Here is a 19,182-nt window from a genome sequence, read left to right on the forward strand (position 1 = left end):
TAATTTGTAAATGGTCTTCACTTATTAGAGTGTAAGCTCCCTCAGGGCAAGCAAAGGTTTTTGCCTTTCTTTATATCCCTAGCATTTAGCACCTGTGCCTGGCACTTGTCAGTGCTTCATAGATGCTGGCTGATATTGATAAGTGGGCTGACAAACTACCTATTCATAGTCTTGGCCACTAATTTATTGAAAAATTTTATGCATTTATCAGATGTGCTTAAACAAAATACTTTCATTTATTAGCGCAGGGCCAAACTTTCTATCTCTGATTTTTTCCTTGTTTAACAGTGAGATCTTAGGTTGACACTGACTTTTTTTTTACAAGACAAGAAAAACATACTATTACAATTATTGCCTTCAGTTAAAAGTATTCTTTTACTGACATAAAGGACTTAAAAAAAATCTTCTTTTCACTTTGAATATTTCTTTTCATGCCCCCACCTTTTGTGAATTGCTTTTCAATTCTTGCTTCTTACAGATTTTTGTCCCTTATTTACTAGCAATCTCCTTGCATTTTTTTTTAAAAACTAGCCTAGTTTTTACTCAGTAGAATTCACATTTGCTTTTCAGGTCATTATGCTGCTCTTTTGTTCAGTCAAGTATGCTTTTCCTACCCTTTTCATCTTTGGCCTAACAAGCATAGATTCTTCTTATGCTCTTAAATTGTTTCTTTGAACAAAATTTTTTTCTTGAACTCCTTTACTGCTTAAACAGCCTTCCTACTAAATCTCTTTAAATATATTCCCAGGCCAAGAAAAGCTGATATTCTTGAAATCCGTATTCTCAGAAATTCTATTATTATGAGAAAGGCTTACTTTCAATAAATTTTTCCTTACTTTATAGGGATTATATTGTGAAGGCATAGCTTCTTTTTTTGTTTTTGTTTTCCTCCCCAAATTGTAAAATAGACTGGGAAATACTGGATTCAATTTTACAAGATTTTATTGAGTGCCCACTCTGTGCCAGGCACTATCCTAGGTATTATGAATACAAACACAAAAGAATGAAGCAGTCTCTGCTCTCAAGAAGCTTACATTGTAAGCATTTCACATTTAATTCTATGACTAAAACAAAAGACTTCCAAGAATTTTTGGGTTAGAGCTTTAGGCTGAAAGGGACCAGGTTCATCAAATCCATTAGTTTCATTTCACAGATGAGAAAACTGAAGCCCATAAAACTAGTGACTTGCTCAGGATCATATAAGCAGTAAGGCATTGACCAGGATTTAAATTCAGGTCTCCTTTGATGTCAAATCCATCGATCTTTCCACAACACTGAATTTCACTTATGTGAAAACATGGTTATCTTGCCAGATAAGAGATAATACAAATTTTAGGAACATCTGTTTGTTGCAATCAATATAATTCTCAGTTTATAAAAAACCTAGTCCTTATTCAGTTGTCTGACCCTTCATTATCCTATTTGGAGTTTTCTTGGCAAAGATACTGAAGTGGTTTGACATTTCCTTCTTCAATTTTTTTTAAACCCTCACCTTCTGTCTTGGAACCAATATTGGTTCCAAGGCAGAAGAGTAAGTGACTTGCCCAGGGTCACATAGTTAGTATCTGAGGCCAGATTTGAACCCAGGACCTCCCATCTCTGGGCCTGACTCTCAATCCACTGAGCTACCTAGCTGCCCCTTCCAATTCTTTTTACAAATGAGGAAACTGAGACAAACAGGGTGAAGTGATGTGCCCAGAGTCACACAGCTAGTATGTACCTAAGGCTGGATTTGAGGCAGTTTTAGCTCTTCTTGACTCCAGGCCTGGCACTCTGTCTACCATGTTACCTAGATGCCCATACAAAGAATGAGGGTTGATTATTTCAATTCTTATATTTTTAAATATAATATGACATGGGATTTATATCCTTTTTTTAAAGCAAAAATAGTGGGTTGGAAACAATGAATTCAACAAAACTTCTAATTTTGTTTAAAAGTCAAATCTTGGATAGTCAAAGCATATGAGCAGTTTTCAGACAAAGTAAGTACAGTTCTCTGTAGTCATGCAAAAAATGCTCGAAATCACTGTTAATTAGAGAAATGAAAATTAAATGAATATACCACTTTATACCCATCAGATTGGCTATTATGACAGAAAAGAAAAATGACAAAAAACTTGGAGGAAATGTGGGTAAATTGAGATACTAATGCATTGTTGGGGGAGTTGTGAACTGATTCAATCATTCAGGGGAGTAATTTGGACCTATGCCCGAAGGGCTATAAAACAGTACATACCCTTTAACCTAGCAATTCCATTAGTACATTTGTATCCCAAAGAGATAAAGAACAAAATGGGGAAAGACTTATATGTACAAAACTATTTAAAGCATCTCTTTTTGTGGGAACAAAGAATTGGAGAATGAGGAATTACCCATCAATTGGGGAATGGCCAAATAAATTATAGTCCAAAATCATAATATAATACTATTGTGCTATAAGAAGTGAAGAGCAGGAGGTCAGAAAAAACCAGAAAGACTTACACAACCTGAAGTAGAGTGAGGTAAACACAACAAGGGGAACATTGTACACAGTGATAAGAATACCATACAATGAACAACTGTGAATAACTTAGTTATTCACAGCAATATAACAATCCAAAATAATCTCAAAGGACTCATATGACAAAAAATGCCATCTGCTTCCAGAGAAAGAACCAATGGAGTCTGAATGCAGACAAAAGCAAACTTTGGTTTTGTAATGGTTAGAATGGGTGGTCACCAAAATTGTAATTAACCCTTAAGTCACACTGTTAATAGCTAGATTTATTAGTAAGAAAAAGAAAATAAGAGAGAAATATAGAAAGGAGTGAAGGATTTCCTAGCCTAATATTCCAGAGCCTAACAATTCAGTGTCTGTATCCGAATCTCAGCCTCAGAAAACAACAAATGGCCCCCCAGCTTCTTGCTGGGTCTTATCTTATAAATCCTTACTACAACCACTAGCTCTCTTACATGACTCCCCAGGAACAAATCCCAGGTCCCCAATTAGTCTGGCACCACCCAGGGCAGCAATCTCCAGTTTAAAATTTAAACCATTTCATACTTCAAGCCATTTCCATATAAATCAACCCCAAATTATTTAAGAAATTCAGTTATTCTTTCACATTAGTACTTACGAAGGTGCAATATCTAGATGGTTGATGCTGAACCCAGAAGTGCAGAAACCTCCTAATGTTGTGGATATAGTTAAGAAGGCAATTGCCAAATAATAATCACAGCCAATGAATCCAGCTGCCACTAAGAATACTGCTGGCCCAATCATTCCTGGAATGAAATTTTTACAAGAAAGAGAAAGCAAAAATATTATGAAAGCACTGCCTTCAGTAGCGTGACAGCATGTTATTCAGAAGCATGGAGGTACTGCCACCTAGTGCACAAGCACTCTATTACACTACAGTCTACTAAAGATCCAAGGCATTTGCCCACCTATAGAGATTTCTGTAAAGCTGCTGAACCCAGTCATTATTTGTTGGCAAAACTTTTGGTGGTGAACACAAACCTACGATCCTTTAAAATATTTACTTAAAACTGATAAAAGCTTGCTAACAGGATAGATACACGAATGGGTAAAAGTTACAGTATAGATTTTCAGAAAGACAACTGAGAAAACTCAGTCCTGAATGGTCTAAGACACTGACATTTATGAAAACTGGGACTGAAGGACAAATCATATTAGTGACATGCAGTAAATTCTGTTTGAGCAAATTTAAAAAGTATACATATATGTATTTAAAAAATTTTCCCAATTACATGCAACAACAATTTTCAACACACAGTTTCCAAAATTATAAGATCCAAATTGCTCTTTTGATCCCTTCTTTCCCCACACCCAGAAATGGTAAGCAATTTGATTTAGGTTATAAATGTATTATCATGCAAAGTTTATTTCTATGTTGGTCATTGTTGTAAGAGAATAATCATATAAAACCAAAACACCAAAATAAAAACACAATTAAACTAAAGTGAAAAATCTGCATTCTGACTCCAACAATTCTTTCTCTGGAGGTGGAAAGCATTCTTTGTCATAAAGTCCTTCAGAACTGTCCTGGATTATTGTATGAGCAAAGTTTTTATAGTTTTTTTCCTCCCTGGTAGGGGGCTTATATCTATAATAAATTGTTACCATTTTCTTTTCCTTTTAAACATTATTTTATTTGGTCATTTTCAAACATTATTCATTAGAAACAAAGATCATTTTCTTTTTCTCCCTCCCCACCCCTCCCAATGGTGATGCGTGATTCCTCTGGGTATCACATGTGTCCTTGGTCCAAACTCTTTTCCATGTTGTTGGAAATTGTTACCATTTTATAAGCATTTTTGTCTCCCAAACGCAAGACAAAATATAATGTAAGGTAAACATAAATCAAAAGCTGGACCTTGTTTATAAAACCTAGAGGATAATGTTAAAATTGTTAGAGTAATTTACTAGACTAGTAAAAAATATATTTTTTGGGGGAAACAAAAAGATATCATTTTATAAAATGTACACAAAAACATTTTACATGGAAATGAAATAAATGACTAACAAAACCTGTCATTTTTGCTTTAATGTATGTTGTTCAACCTTAAAAAAAAAATCAATCAATCACTTTACACCTACCTATTAAGCTAAATACTCTACGGACCCATACAGTCGAAAAATTCCATGTTACTCTTAAGTAGTCAGCTGCTTGACCAGATAAGAGCATACAAACCCAACATCCAAAATAAGGTAGTGCAGATAAAAGTCCATTCTGAAAAACAAACCAAAGACAAACATAATGTTGATAGCAATTTTTAAAAAGTACAATTAGACATGGCTAAATATATAAACCCATAGTTTATTTTTTGTAGAGGTACAAAATTGGAAGAGGTTTTTGTTAGTAGGAAAATCCTTTGATTTTGTTTAAGACACCAGGCCTTTCAAAAGTAGCCCTAAATTGGGCTAGACATGAAACAGCTTCAGTGGAATATGAACTGGGGTAAGAGTAAGAAATTATTCCCCTTGTTCAGTGCTCTCCCTTGTCATACCACATAGTCAATATTTAATAGCTCTTTTTAGGATGTAGCAGTTTAAAAAATATTATCTATTACATAAAAAAACCCCCAACTTACTTTCTATCTTAGAATTGATACCGAGTATTGGTATAGGCATATATATAGGTATAGGTATAGTATAGGCAGAAGAAGAGCAGTAAGAACTAGGCAACTGAGGTAAAGTGACTTGCCTAGGGTCATACAGCTAGATTGCGACCTCACCCATGCATGCCCCTTCTGTGCTACTCTTATCCATATCTTCCCTTAAGCTTGCTACAGAGGATTCACCCAATGTGATGGATTCTTTTCTCACTTTCTCCTGACACTGAGAGGGTGACATTGGGGTATTCTGGCAACCTGTCATACATCATCCTCATGATGGAACTAGCCTGTTTTCTCTAACATGCAATTCCATGATGACATCTTTTACTAGTCTTCTTTGAAGTTCCTCACTGGATACATGTTACGTCTTGCTCCCATCCATCATGTGCTCTTCTGTTGTCTTCAGTGATGCTCATATTTAATTCTTCAGAGGTGGTTATAAATTTCATTGTTGCCATAGGGCAGCATTGGTAGGGTCTGGATATTAAAAAATGAATCTTTGTTTCCATGGGAAGCATAGTTTCAAAGGAACCTTGCAGTTTCCCTAAGGCAATTCTGCCAGTTGCTATCCTTCCGCTCAACTCTGGGACCAATTCACTGTCCACAAAATGCACATTATAATCTGGGTAATGAAGATTCTTCATTCAGTGGTCTTTTCTGTGTATATTATCAGGCCAAGTACATTTTTTGGGGATCGCTCCCAGAAGGCTTTGATGTAATAAAAGAATGATGTCATCTGCAAACAGAAACATCTGAAAGACCTCACCATCACAAGATATTCTTCAACAGGGACTCTGTGCTGGCTCTCTTCTGCCACAATGGCAATACTTTTGGTGAACATATAGTTCCCTCTTTTGTACCTTTTTCTGTATCATAATTAAAGGGGTTGTTGAGCAGGGTCATTTCTGTTTTATCTTTCAAGGGATCTTTTTAATCTTTGGATGGAAGACACTTCAGTGAAAAGAAGCTATAAGGTGGTATTTTGCTCTACTGAAGCAAAGGATTTTTCATATTCAACAAACTAGGAGGCACAGTAGCATCTTATACTCTACATCTTTCAGTCAACTGTGAAATGGTCAAGATTGACTCCACTGTTGACTATTACTTATGGAAACCTGCTTATTTCTAACTAATATCCTCATCAAGGACAGTCTCATTTCATGTACAGATGATTCATATAGATTGTGAATAAATATGAGAGTAGGAAATAGGTGGGTGGTTATTGATGCTTTCTCAGCCCTGCTACCACCCCTCTCTTTTATGCATTAGCAAAGACTTGGGTTTTTTTCTGTACTTTGGTATTTCTTTTCAAACTTTCTTCTATTCATTGTCCTTCCACTTCCATTCTTGAAAGCCCTTGGTATTAAAGGAGTGTTGCCAAATTTTCTTCAAAATGGATTTTTATCTCCATTTCTTCTTTGATTTTTCAAATAACATTGCTCTTGATCCATCATTCTTCTTCATAAGATTTTTCAAATAAGTTTATATTCTAACCCGGTGTTACCTTTGGCAGTCATCTCTATCCATCTGGCAACTAAGTCAGCTGTCTGCCGACTAAGGAAGCTTTTTCTCTACTCTTTCAGTCTCTTTGTGGTGGTAATTAATTACACTGGTTAATTACTATATAAATTTATTATAACAAGTGTAAACTTTGTTCTCCTATCCATTTCCCATTTTGATCACTAATTATGTTTAAATGGTCTAGGATTGTTTTTTTTTTCAGTTGTGCATCACATATTTTTCTCATTATTTTTCTTCTTTCTTTTATAAAATCACCTTGAAGTCGGACAAGTTGAAGCTCTAAATACTAACAAACAGCCAAATCAGGGATAATTTCCATATTAATGAACAAGTTTCCATTCATTTGTTAAAATATAATTTATTTTGGGGCAGCTAAGTAGCACAGTAGATAAAGTGCCAGGCTCTTGTTTCTAAACCTAATTTTTCCTATACTGTTTCCCAATTTTCCCAGAAGTTTTTACCAAATAGCGAATTCTTATCCCAAAAGCTGGGCCCTTTGGGTTTATTGTACACTATCTTGCTGAGCGCCTAGTCTATTCCATTGATCATCCTTCTATCTCTTGGCTAGTACTATATTGTTTTGATGATGACCAGGCTCTTGTTTCAAATCTTGCTTCATGTACTTCCTAGCTGTGAGATCCTGGCTAAGTCCCTTAAACCCAGTTGCTAGCTCATACTTTAGAATTCATACTAAGACAGAAGGCAAGGGTTAAAAAAAAAAAATATATATATATATATATATATACACAGAGAGAGAGAGAGAGAGAGAGAGAGAGAGAGAGAGAGTGTGATGAAATGGTATAGTATATAGGGATCTGGCTATAAAGCCAAGAAGACCCGAGTTCAAGTGTAGTCTTAGCCATATACTAGCTTTATAACTCTAGTCAAGTCACGTAACCTCTCAGTGATTCAGGCAACTCTCTAAGACCAGATTACACAGAAAGAGCCAACCTGTACTAGAAGAGGGAGTTTCTTCATCTGGAAGTTCCCTATACTAATTAAATCAGAGGTTCAGTCCTTTTTCCTTTCCACTTTTGGTACTGCTCATGTCTAGCATAGAGCAATTCTTTTCTTGAATAAAATCATTATGGCATAAGATGTATAGTTTCAGTATAATCTATGTCTTTGGGATCTCTCATTCCTATTTCCTGAACCATGTTTTCCCATATATTTCTTCCTATTCTCCCTTTTCATATATTTACAATGAAGTTACCAAGTATTATGGTGTATGTTGATTTGAACTGGGGGGCTTATTAAGTTCTCTCTTTTTTAAAAACCCATAAACCTTCTGACTCAACAATTTGAAGACGAAAGAGTTACAAGGCTAGGCGATCAGGGTTAAGTGACTGGCCCCGGGACATACAGTTAGGAAATGTCTGAGACCACATTTGAACCCAGGTCCTTTTAACTCCAGGCCAAGTGCTCTATCCACTGTGCTACCTAACTGCCTCAGGCTTATTAAGTTTTAAATAGCTTTTTTATAGTTTCATTCTCAGCAACTAATGTCATAAAAAGCAATCATTTCTCTGGTGATTTTTTTTTGCAAGTTAATGTCTACTACAATGTGATGAACAAGTGATTTTTTTTTGCTTGCCATTATGAGTACCATAAAACCCATTTCTCCAACTCCTTTTTGTCTCTTCAACAAGTATCTGTGTGCCAACTTCCTATTTAGCTGCAACTTCCCTTTATCTCCTGGTTTCCTCAATAACAAAAATATTAAGATTGATATAATTCAGTTTCTCCGGTAATACATACTACATTTTTCTTTATTTTGTGGATGCCCATCACCAGGTAAAATTCATTCCCAACTATCTCATCCACTGATGATATATCTTTTTGTATTTAGTAAAGAAAATAGACTCATTCTGTTTCTAAGACTATTCTCAAACCTATCAGAGCACATACACCACTAGCACAGCCTTCTGGAACCCAGGTTCACCTCTAGACCACAATGAGTCACTGGAAGATAAACTAATAAGAACCTGGTATCAAAGGAATTGTTGGTGAATATCTAGGAAAGAAAGTGGTGAACAGAAAGATGGCTCTGTTGAAGACAGGTCATTCATAACTAATTTTGGTTTCTTTTTTGAAAGGTTACCAAGTAAAATTCTTTACCATTAGTTCCTGATACTAAAGAAATCACAAGTCCAGGATCTGTCCTTACTCCTTCTAGGCTGGCAGATCAGGGAAATATTTAGATATTTAAAAAATATTTTTATTGAATTTTTTTTATATCACTTACATTTCCCAATAAATCCCTTCCTCTTTAATGCCACAGAGAAACCTTTTATAATAGAATAAAAGAGAAGAAAAAAAGTAGTTCAAAAAAACCAAAGCATCAAAAAAAACAAAAAACTGACATTGCCCTTTTCCTTGGGTGAAATATTTTCCCCCTTGCATATTTTATTTGGATGTCCACACACAACAGAAATGCATTTTGCATTACTTTGCTATGCAGATAAAGGGTAACAAATCAGGATGACTGATTTTCCAGTTCTGGTGTGATTCAATAGTGGCATGATGCTAGTTCAACACTAACAGTGGCCTAGTGTAGACTCATTTTTCAAACAGACATAGTTCCAGTTTTTCACAGAATCTGAGAATTGGAAAGGATCCTGGGGGTTAGCCAGTTTAAGTCATGCTTAAACGGAAATGTTTTCTACAACATGTACAAAATTTTTACAACATTCTATAATATTTACAAATTTAATGTAAAATCACGCATCAAGTTCTCCCTAAACATTTGAAACTGGCTCCATATATATTTGCCATTATTAAGCTATGCAGTCCAAGGAGATGCTTTATAATTAAAAAGAAAACTATACCAATGACAGGCAGCATTCATATAGAAGGAATACTGAATATGGTACCATAGGACTTGGGTTTAAATCTTAGCTCCAACTATATTCTCTGGTCTTGGATTTTAGTTCCCCATTTGTAAAACTGGGAAACTGGACTAGATATTTAAGGTCTCCTTAAGCTCTAAGTTCTATGATCTTATGATCTGTTATAACTTTCCTAAAGGTGGGGTAGCTGGGTGGTTCAATGGATTGAGAGCCATACCTAGAGAAGGGAGGTCCTAGGTTCAAATCTGGTCTCAGACCCTTCCTAGCTAAGTGACACTGGTCAAATCACTTAACCCTCATTGCCTAGCCCTTCACTCTTCTGCCTTGGCAAAACACAGTATTGATTCTAAGATGGAAGATTTAAAGAATTCCTAAAGGCTCTTCATGTCTTCCCTAGTATCTTGTTCCTTATGCCCCTCACAGTGCCTTATAAATAACAGAATAAATACCTTTTGGAAGCTTAATAGTTAAGAAGTAGAAAGATCACAGAGAAGGGAAAAAGTAAAGATGAGCTAACCCTCCAAAAAACAAAAGTTGCAATACTGAAAAATTTCAGAGAAATATATAAGTAATATTTTGTGTATTTACAAACACATCTATAAAAACACATGAGAAATGAACTAGATGATTTTTTCTTACCTCTTGAGCATCAAATCTTAATATTTCTTTCATATATGTAGGCAATAATGTCAGTAAAGTATAGAAAGTCCAGTTGTAAGAAAAATGTGCAACAACAATAGACCAAAGTGGTAGTGATTTCAGCATGGATATCCATGGTACTGATTTCTGTGCAGTAAGCTAAAAAAACAAGTAAGATTAAGAAAATGTTTATTTTTTATGTCTGAAACTTTGCCTAAGATCTAAATCTAGAACACCTGTAGAAAGTAATTCTCATCACCATATTGTTATATTCTGAAATTTATTGAGGATTGATATATATTAATTAAAAAACAATATAAACTATTTTAAATCTTTGTAATATGATTAATTGCTAATTGTAGTATGTTTAATCAGAGAATCTAGAACAAAAACAAAGCATGAAGAAATCTTGGCTCTATGTCATCCCTAAAGCATCATTATAAATTCCAGAAGTCACTTGTGATCCCAATTTCTTTAACTATAGAACACATGAATGATTTTGTTACCAATCTCAGAGACTACGGTTTGGAGCTAGAAACAAAATTTGGAGTCTCTCCCAATCCTTCTTGCTCTTTAAGTAGAAAAAGTGAACAATTTTGGAATATACAATTAAAAAAAATAATGTTTATGATATTCACATGTTACTGATCTTCATTCTTGTATTAAGAGTTCTATAAAATATACATCAGGAAATGTTTTGGTATAAAACTGTCTACAATATCAGATCATCATAATTCCTGAATAATAATAGTACCTAGCATAGTACTTTGCATAGAGTGTTTATTTTATGACTGTTTGTTGAGTTGACCTGAATTGATAAATAGTAGCAAGATGTATTACTGTCATTTTTACAAATTCACATTTTTGAGTTGCCTTAAAAGGTCTGAAAGTAGAGTAGTTATTAATAATAACAGCCATTTATTCTTATTGAGGTTATAAATAAGGATTTTACTGCCCTAATTGTTTTCAAGGATTTCAGAGTAAATGCAAATTTGAAGGTTTTGGAGTTTGAAAGAAATTGTGGCCTCTTTCCTCCTAAGCTTGAGTTCACAGGATCATAGATTCATATCTAGAAGGAGCCTTAGAAGTCATCTAGTTTAACCTCTTTGTTTTACAGATGAGGAAACTGAGGTCCCCAAAGGTTAAGTAACTTGCCCAAGATAACAAAGGTGACAAGAAGCAATGATGGGATTTGAACCCATGATTTCTTGACTCTAAATCCAGAATTCTTTTCTTTTATAAGGGGAAAGTAGATGTTTTTTCTTAAGTAATCTAAAATTCAAAACATAAACAATATTTTATCCACATCAACATTTTTAAAAAACATATTGTTACTGACCCAATGTTTCATAACTTTTCCAAACCTGAAAAGCTCCTCACCCCTCCCTTGTTATGGATTGAACACGAGTTTTCTAGTTTGGGAAATGTTCTGATCAACCCTGAGGTGAAAACTAATACTAACTCATAAATGTTTATTTAGCTTAATGCTTATATGCAAATTAGTAAAATCCTCAGCAAAATGATGAGACCAACTTGATAACATCTGCTAGCATTTTAATTCTGCAAGTTATTCTAAGGGAAGAAAGCCCATTACTTGCAAATACTGTCAAACTAAATATGAATTTACAAATGCTAAAGATAGTGATATTCCAAATGAATATGTTGATGTTGCAAGATCTTGACCAAATTTTTCCTTTAGGTAATCTTCTCGTGTATAAATGAAGTGATTTCTATGTCAACTGATTTTGACAAAACATTTTTTTCTTTTTTGAAAGGTGGGTTTCTGTAGCAAGCGAGGAATAGCTTTTATATAAAACCAGGAATTAGTAATACGTCTAGATAAACTTTAGCTCTGTTCATCAATAAGAACGTGTCTCTCCAAGTTTTCTCATTATTCTCCTCACTTAGACTCATGAAGGTTTAAAAAATAATACTCGAAGAATACATTACCATATTGGGATGTTCATTTTATCAGTCTATCTGATTTCTATCTATCTGTGTCTATCTAGCAATCTACCTCTTTATCTGTGTCTGTCTGTCTGTCTGTCTGTCTATCTATCTATCTATCTATCTATCTATCTATCTATCTATCTATCTATCTATCTATCTATCATCTTCTGTGTCTGTCTGTCTGTCTATCTCTTCAGGTATAGGTCCTGTAGTGGTAATGCTGGGTCAAAGAGTATGCATGGTTTAGTTATTTTGGGGCAAAGCTCCAAATTGCTTTCTAGTAGCTGGACCAGTAATTCACAGTTACATCATAGTTCATTAGTATGGCTGTTTTCCCACAGCCCCTCCAAAAGAGAACATGTCCTATCTTTAGTCATCTTTGCCAGAATGATGGGTATATGGTGGAACCTCAGAATTGTTTTAATTTACATTTCTTTACTTATTAGAGCATTCTCTCATCTGCTTTTTGATAGCCTGGATTTCTCCTTTTGAAAACTATCTGTTCAAATCCTTTGTCCATTTATTTATTTGCTGAGGTATTGTCTCAGATGCTTTTCTAAAAATTAACATTTTTTGGTCTTTTTAACACAGTAGTATATATGGAATGCCTAAAATAACAACTTTGTTTCATTCTGTTGAAGGCTTTTGTCTTCTTCACTTAAATTATAAAGAGAAAATATGTCCATCTCCAGAGAAAGAATTGATAAATAGAAACAAGTAAAACATGGTTTTAAATATACACATATATATATTTTTTGTCAGATGATGCTTTCTTTGGTGAAGGGAGGGGAAGGAGGGAGAGAGATACTTGGAAATTTTAATATTAAAAAAAGAGTTTCTGTATACTTTAAAAAAAAAAAGGAGAAAGTGTGATAGAGAGGAAAGAATGCTGGGAGTTGGAATCAGAGAGATCTAATTTCAAATCCTGTCTCTGACACTTAATATTTGTGTCTCTATGGACAAGTCACTTAACCTTCTGAATCTCAGTTTCCTCAGCTATTGAATGGAACAAAAATTCTTTCAATATCTACACCACAGGAAATTTGTTGTAAAAAAAATCTGAAAACTTTAAAATATTGCACAAATTTTTATTTTCCTCAAAATTTAGCACCTGTTATTTCTACTTCTTTTCTCCATTTCCCCCCCTCATCTCCACAAAATGAAGGGAGTAGGGGATGTTTTCCTTTGGTTTTGAATTTCTCCAAAATTTTTACTATAAAATATTTGTATAAAGGAATTGTTTTTAATTGATTGACCAGTAAAAAATAATTCCTCTATATGAAGACAAGAAAAAGAAACAAACAAAAAAAGCAAAATAATACTAAGAATTTTATGCATCACATTTGTAAATTTTGTTATAGACAGATTTTAAACCCTATAATAAACAAGCATTATTTTTCTAATCACTTTCATACTCCTAATCAGGGTAGCTCCCCCGCTTTCATCCCCCACCCCCACCCCAAGCCTTCTCTGGCTCTAGTCTAACAATATGAAGTTAAATGAATGCTACAAAATTAATAAGATTTTAAAAACATTTCCTAGGAGGAAGAAGATAGTAGAAAATCTCCATGGAATATATAATTTCCTTTTGTGTTCTCCTTTTATTTAAGTTATAGCAATATGGGGCAGCTAGGTGGCACAGTGGATTGAGCACAAGGACTGTAGCTGGGCTGACTGGGGTTCAAATCTAGCCTCAGACTTTCCTAGCTATGTGACCCCTGGGCAAGTCATTTAACCCCAGTTGCCTAGTCATTCCCCTTCTGTCCTAGAGTTATTTCTAGGATAAAAAGTAAGGATTTAAATAAATTATACCAACATAAAATAAAATGAAATAAATACTTTGGAACATCATCTAAGGTTAGAATTTAAAAAATAAGAATTTAGATTTAGTCAATAAGCTTCTTTTTAGTTATACTATAGTTTATTTCCCATTTATAATGGTAGAGGGAAAAGGAATATTTCTAATGTAAACCTTTTGATTGCAGGAGCATCGCCTGGTGTAGTGGAGTATGTTGGATCTGGCATCCGAGCTCTGTCACCTCCTAACTAAATGACCTTGGGCAATTGCTTCTCCTTTCAGGGCCTTATTTCCTTCAGTTATAAGAAGAAAGATTGGACTTGGTAACTTCCAGGATTTCATCCAACTGACTCAAAAATCCTCTGTGACTTTCATCACTACAAAGGTTTAAATTTGATTTAATGAGATAATTTTGTATGATTCTGGCTGAATGACAGCTGCTTTAATGCATATCACAACAAAATCATACTTGCAACTTTTATTTTGCCTGCTCAGGCTGGTTTTAACAAAAATATTAAAATGAAAAATTTGTGAACCCAACGACAAAACTTACTTTCTTCTTGAGTGATCAAGCAATAATGTGGTAAAAGTCCATACCTGATCTTTCAGAGAACAAAGAATGTATTCTTTTTCCAAAACAGAGATTGTCTTGTGAGTTTCTGGTCTGTCACTAACCAACCAGATCCATAAAATGAACCAAATTATTCCAAGAGCACCTTAAAATTGAAAGGCAAGTAAAAAATATGTAAATATGTATAGAGACATTTAGTAAAAAAATATAAAAAAGATTTACTCAAGTAATGAAAAAAAACCAAGGTATTTTACAAAATGTTACCATAAGTTACTTAAACTATCAACATGAAACCTTATTAGAATGTAAGCTCCTAGAAGGCAGGAACCATTTCATTTTTGTATTTTCATTTCCAATGCTACATACCATAGAAGGCACACAATAAATACAAAACACCTTTTCATTCATTCATGTCCATGGTGACAGAATAGATGGTATTTCATAGAAGTTCCCTTAAGTCCCTTATGGGCTTAATTTCTAGAAACGTATCATTTCCTACAACAGTTATAGAAAAGGGAGTTTCTAGGCACATGACTTAGATGGATAGGAGCTGTCAGCTAAAATGATTTTCTGAAAAAATTTCCAGGCTATTGCTTTGGGATTTTGTTGGTTTTGGATGAAAAAAGCTGAAGAAAATTGTGAAACTGCTGACTGGGTCCAGTACAGTTTTGTGTCACATAATCTCAACTGGGTCACTGCAGCAAGGTGATTCTTTTATATCTCTCTAATCGATTCTCTACTTCACTCACCACAGCATCTTTTCCAAATTGTTTTACCCCTTCTCAAACCTCCCACGCTCTTACCCTTAGTTCTCTGAAAGAAAAATAAGGCCTTTCGCAGAGTTCCCTCTTCTCCCCTGCTCCTGACTTCACGTCAGGTTTAAAAAATAATACTCGAAGAATACATTACCATATTAGGATGTTCATTTTATCAGTCTATCTGATTTCTATCTATCTGTGTCCATCTAGCAAACTACCTCTTTATCTGTGTGTGTGTGTGTGTGTGTCTGTCTGTCTGTCTGTCTGTCTGTCTGTCTATCTATCTATCTATCTATCTATCTATCTATCTATCTATCTATCTATCTATCATCTTCTGTGTCTGTCTGTCTGTCTGTCTATCTCTTCAGGTATAGGTCCTGTAGTGGTAATGCTGGGTCAAAGAGTATGCACGGTTTAGTTATTTTGGGGCAAAGCTCCAAATTGCTTTCTAGTGGCTCCTGTCACTATCTCCTCCTTCATCACTGCCTCAGGTGAAGGAAGAGGAGGAGCTTCTTGCTATGGTACAGCTCTCTCTATGCACAAGGGATTCCATTTCAGTCTGTCTGATCCACTAGATTGTGCCCTTTATTATCCTTACTATTTCATGAATTTTCAGTCTTTTTGCTGCTTCGCCACTGCTTACACATGTCTCATGCTCAAAACTCGATCCATTCATCCTCTGCTCCTCCCTTTTGTGGCTAAATAACTCCAGAAGGTCATCTGCAGAAGCTACTTCCACTTCCTTTCCTCTTATTCTCCTGGGCTTCTGACTTTATCAGTGGAATGAAGTTCCTCTTTCCAAAGTTACTAATGATCTCTTCTTTGCCAAATTTCATGGCTTTTTCTCAATCCTCATCCTCCTACACTTCTCTGCAGATTCTGACACTGTTGTCTCTTCTTGATTTTCTCTCCAAAGTTTTTGTGGCACTGCTCACTCTGTGCTATGCCCTCCTACCTTTCTGGCTATTCTTGTCTTCTTTTCAAGATCTTCATCCATACCATGCATACTAACATGGGAGTCTCTCAGGACTGTGCTGGGAGCCCTTTTTCTTCTCCAGCCATACAGTTCTCCTGGGGATCTCCATTAGCCTTCTCAGTTTCAATGATCATTCCTATGCTAATGATTCCTGAATCTACTTCTCCAATCCAGACCTTTCTGCTGACCTCTAGTCTCATCTCCAACTACCTACTGGCCATCTCCAACTGGATATCACATGGACATCTTAAACACAACATGTTCAAAACTGAACTTACCTTTCTCCTCCCAAATCCTCCCATATTCTTAACTTTTCTATTACTGTTAAGGATGCTGCTATCCACCCAGTCACCTAGGTGTCATCTCACTGCCCACCCCCCTGCCCTCTCGCCCAATCCAATTTTAACCAAGGCCTGTCAATTTGCCCTTTGTAATGTCTCTTCTGTGCCCTGCATCACCCTTGTCCTGGCCCTCATTAACTCCAGCCAGGACTACTCAACAGCCCACTTGGGTATTCTCCCTGTTTTGAGTTTCTCTCTCTCTATCACAGTCCAATGTCTACTCAGCTATGAAATTGGTCTTCCTAAAATGCAGGTGTGATCTTATCGACTCTCTATTTGTTAAAGGCTAGTGACTCCTTATTAATTCCAGGATCAAACATAAATCCTCTGTCTGGCTTTTAGAGCCTCATGGAATCTGGCCCTGCTTCATGTCTCCAGTCTTCTTATACTTTACTGTCCTCCAGGTTCTCTGTGATCCAGTGACACTGATCTCCTTGAAGTTTCTCACACAAGACCTTTCTCTCCAGAATTGTGACATATCCACTATCTGTCCCACTTGCCTTGTCCTCCTGGATTCCCTGGTTTCTTTCCAGTCTCAGTAAAGGTCTCATTTTCTGTAAGAAGCCTTTCCTAATCCTCTGTAATCTTAGTGCCTTCCCTCTGGGACTGTACCCAATTTATACCAAATACGGCTTATTTGTACATAGCTGTATTCATTTCAGTTGCATCCCCCTTCAGACTATGCATTCCTTGATAGCAAGGACCATTTTCAGTCTTTCTCCCAGTGCTTAGCACAGCACCTGGTAGAGAGGAGGTGCTTAATAAATACTCAGGTCTAATTGTGAGCATATTTCCTGTTTTTATCCTTATATACAGGAATATTAAGGCCTTAAAAATAGAATTATTTGTGGTACAACTTCATTAATCTTGCCACCAGAATGTTAATTAAAAAAACAACTTTGAGACAAAAATGAAAAAGAAATATCAGGGAGAACTATATAGCAGTACTTTGAGCATCTATAGCAATAATAATAATGTAATTCATATTACTCAAATTCAAATTCATAATTTAATATTATAATAATGTTATAATAATTTTTGATAATGAGATTATTTGTTAATGGTTGAAGACTAAAAAGTTTGGTGTAAGGTTTTAAGTTTCAATTCATTACCTTAAAACTGGTACAACTTGTTACCAGATAATTTCCAACACATATTACAAAAACAAGAACAAGTTACCTATGAATTTTTGGGGAGTTGTTTTTAGCTCTGGCAGGTATATATTTTGCTAAATGGATTAAAATGTCGATTTTAGTTGTTAAATTCTACCAAATTAGAAGTTTCTGACACATTCTATTTTAAATGTGTGTGTGTGTATGTGTCTGTGTGTGTGCACGTGCACGTCTGTAAGTAGGCTCAGATTTGTTAATTTATCTCTATGGGGAACTCTTGGTGTAAAAACTTCTTCCACCACTACAGGTCTGCAACTTGTCTTTAATTTTTAGTATTAGAGCTACCTGAGGCACTGAGACATTAAATGACTTGCCCATGGTCACACAGCCATTATTTGTATGCATGAGGCAGGACTTGAACTTAGGAGCTTTAACTCCAAAGCAATCCTTCTTATCCCATTATGTCACTCGTCCTCTATTAAAATTTCAGAAAAAATTTATGTTTTGAATAAACTTACCAAAACAGTAAAAGACGTAAGTCCAGTCCATATAGAAGCAAATTATTCCAGACAGTGGAAGAGAGATGACTGTTCCAAGCTGTGCTCCTAGACAAGAAAAAGTCATTATAGTTATGTTAAGAGTAAATGACCAGGGGGCAGCTAGGTGGCTCAGTGGGTAGAGAGTCAGGCTTGGAAATAGGAAGTTCTGGGTTCAAATCTGAATTCAGATACTTCCTAGCCCTATGACTGGGCAAATCACCTAATCCTCACTGTTTAGCCTTTACTACTCATCTGCCTTGGAATCAATACATAGTATTAATTAATAAGTAAATGACCACAGTTGGGATAATTTATCCGCTTGGAGAAAAAGGTTAACAGATTACAGGAAAGATACAAGAGTTTTCGTCTATTTTTGATTTTATATGATCTTCCAAGGAAAGTGATTTTAAGCAAAGAAAGTAGGACAAAATTTATTGGAGGAATGGATTCAATTAATTAGCAAGTGCTTATTAAGAGCCTATGTGGCAAGGTAGTTCATTGGATAGATAGCTAGGCTTGGAGATGGGAGATCCTGGGTTCAAATCTGACCTCAGATACTCTACCTATGTATTCCTGGGCAAATCATTTAATCCCAACTGTCCAAACCTTACTGCTCTTCTACCTTGGAACTGGATCCTTAGTATTGATTTTAAGACAGAAGGCAAGGGTTTTAAAAACAAAACAAAACAGAAAAGCTGATCAATGAAAAAGCAGTCTGGCCTATAGCCAAAGAATACCAGGTATTGGGGAAAAAATTCTTCACTCAAAAAGAAACTACGGGAGAAAATTAGATAGGGAGGGTTTGGCATAAAATAGGTTTAGAGATAATTGATTTTATATTATATACTACAATAATTTACAAGTAGATAAATAAGTTAACTATAAAAATAGCATTAAAGTCTTCTAATACAGAAAATATTATAAAGAGTTAAGAGAATGGAAAGTTTTCTATCTCCAAATCTTTTGAATTCCAAATTCTCTCCCTAGGTTTTATCTACCTTTTCCAAACC

General features: G+C 35.2%; 1 protein-coding gene across 1 annotated transcript in view; it reads right to left on the minus strand.

Moving 5' to 3' along the window:
- The window catches only part of SLC17A5 (solute carrier family 17 member 5), a 53,779-nt gene that overhangs the window by 15,032 nt on the left and 19,565 nt on the right, over window positions 1-19,182 (minus strand). The window contains exons 5-9 of the mRNA XM_007484201.3: window positions 18,152-18,238; window positions 14,473-14,591; window positions 10,128-10,286; window positions 4,601-4,733; window positions 3,117-3,264 (exon numbers count right to left, since the gene is read on the minus strand). Of these exons, the coding sequence (XP_007484263.1) occupies window positions 3,117-3,264; window positions 4,601-4,733; window positions 10,128-10,286; window positions 14,473-14,591; window positions 18,152-18,238 (646 nt within the window). The remainder of the gene's footprint in view (window positions 1-3,116; window positions 3,265-4,600; window positions 4,734-10,127; window positions 10,287-14,472; window positions 14,592-18,151; window positions 18,239-19,182) is intronic.

The sequence above is a fragment of the Monodelphis domestica genome, chromosome 2 (genome assembly GCF_027887165.1).
Source record: "Monodelphis domestica isolate mMonDom1 chromosome 2, mMonDom1.pri, whole genome shotgun sequence".
Classification (NCBI taxonomy): domain Eukaryota; kingdom Metazoa; phylum Chordata; class Mammalia; order Didelphimorphia; family Didelphidae; genus Monodelphis; species Monodelphis domestica.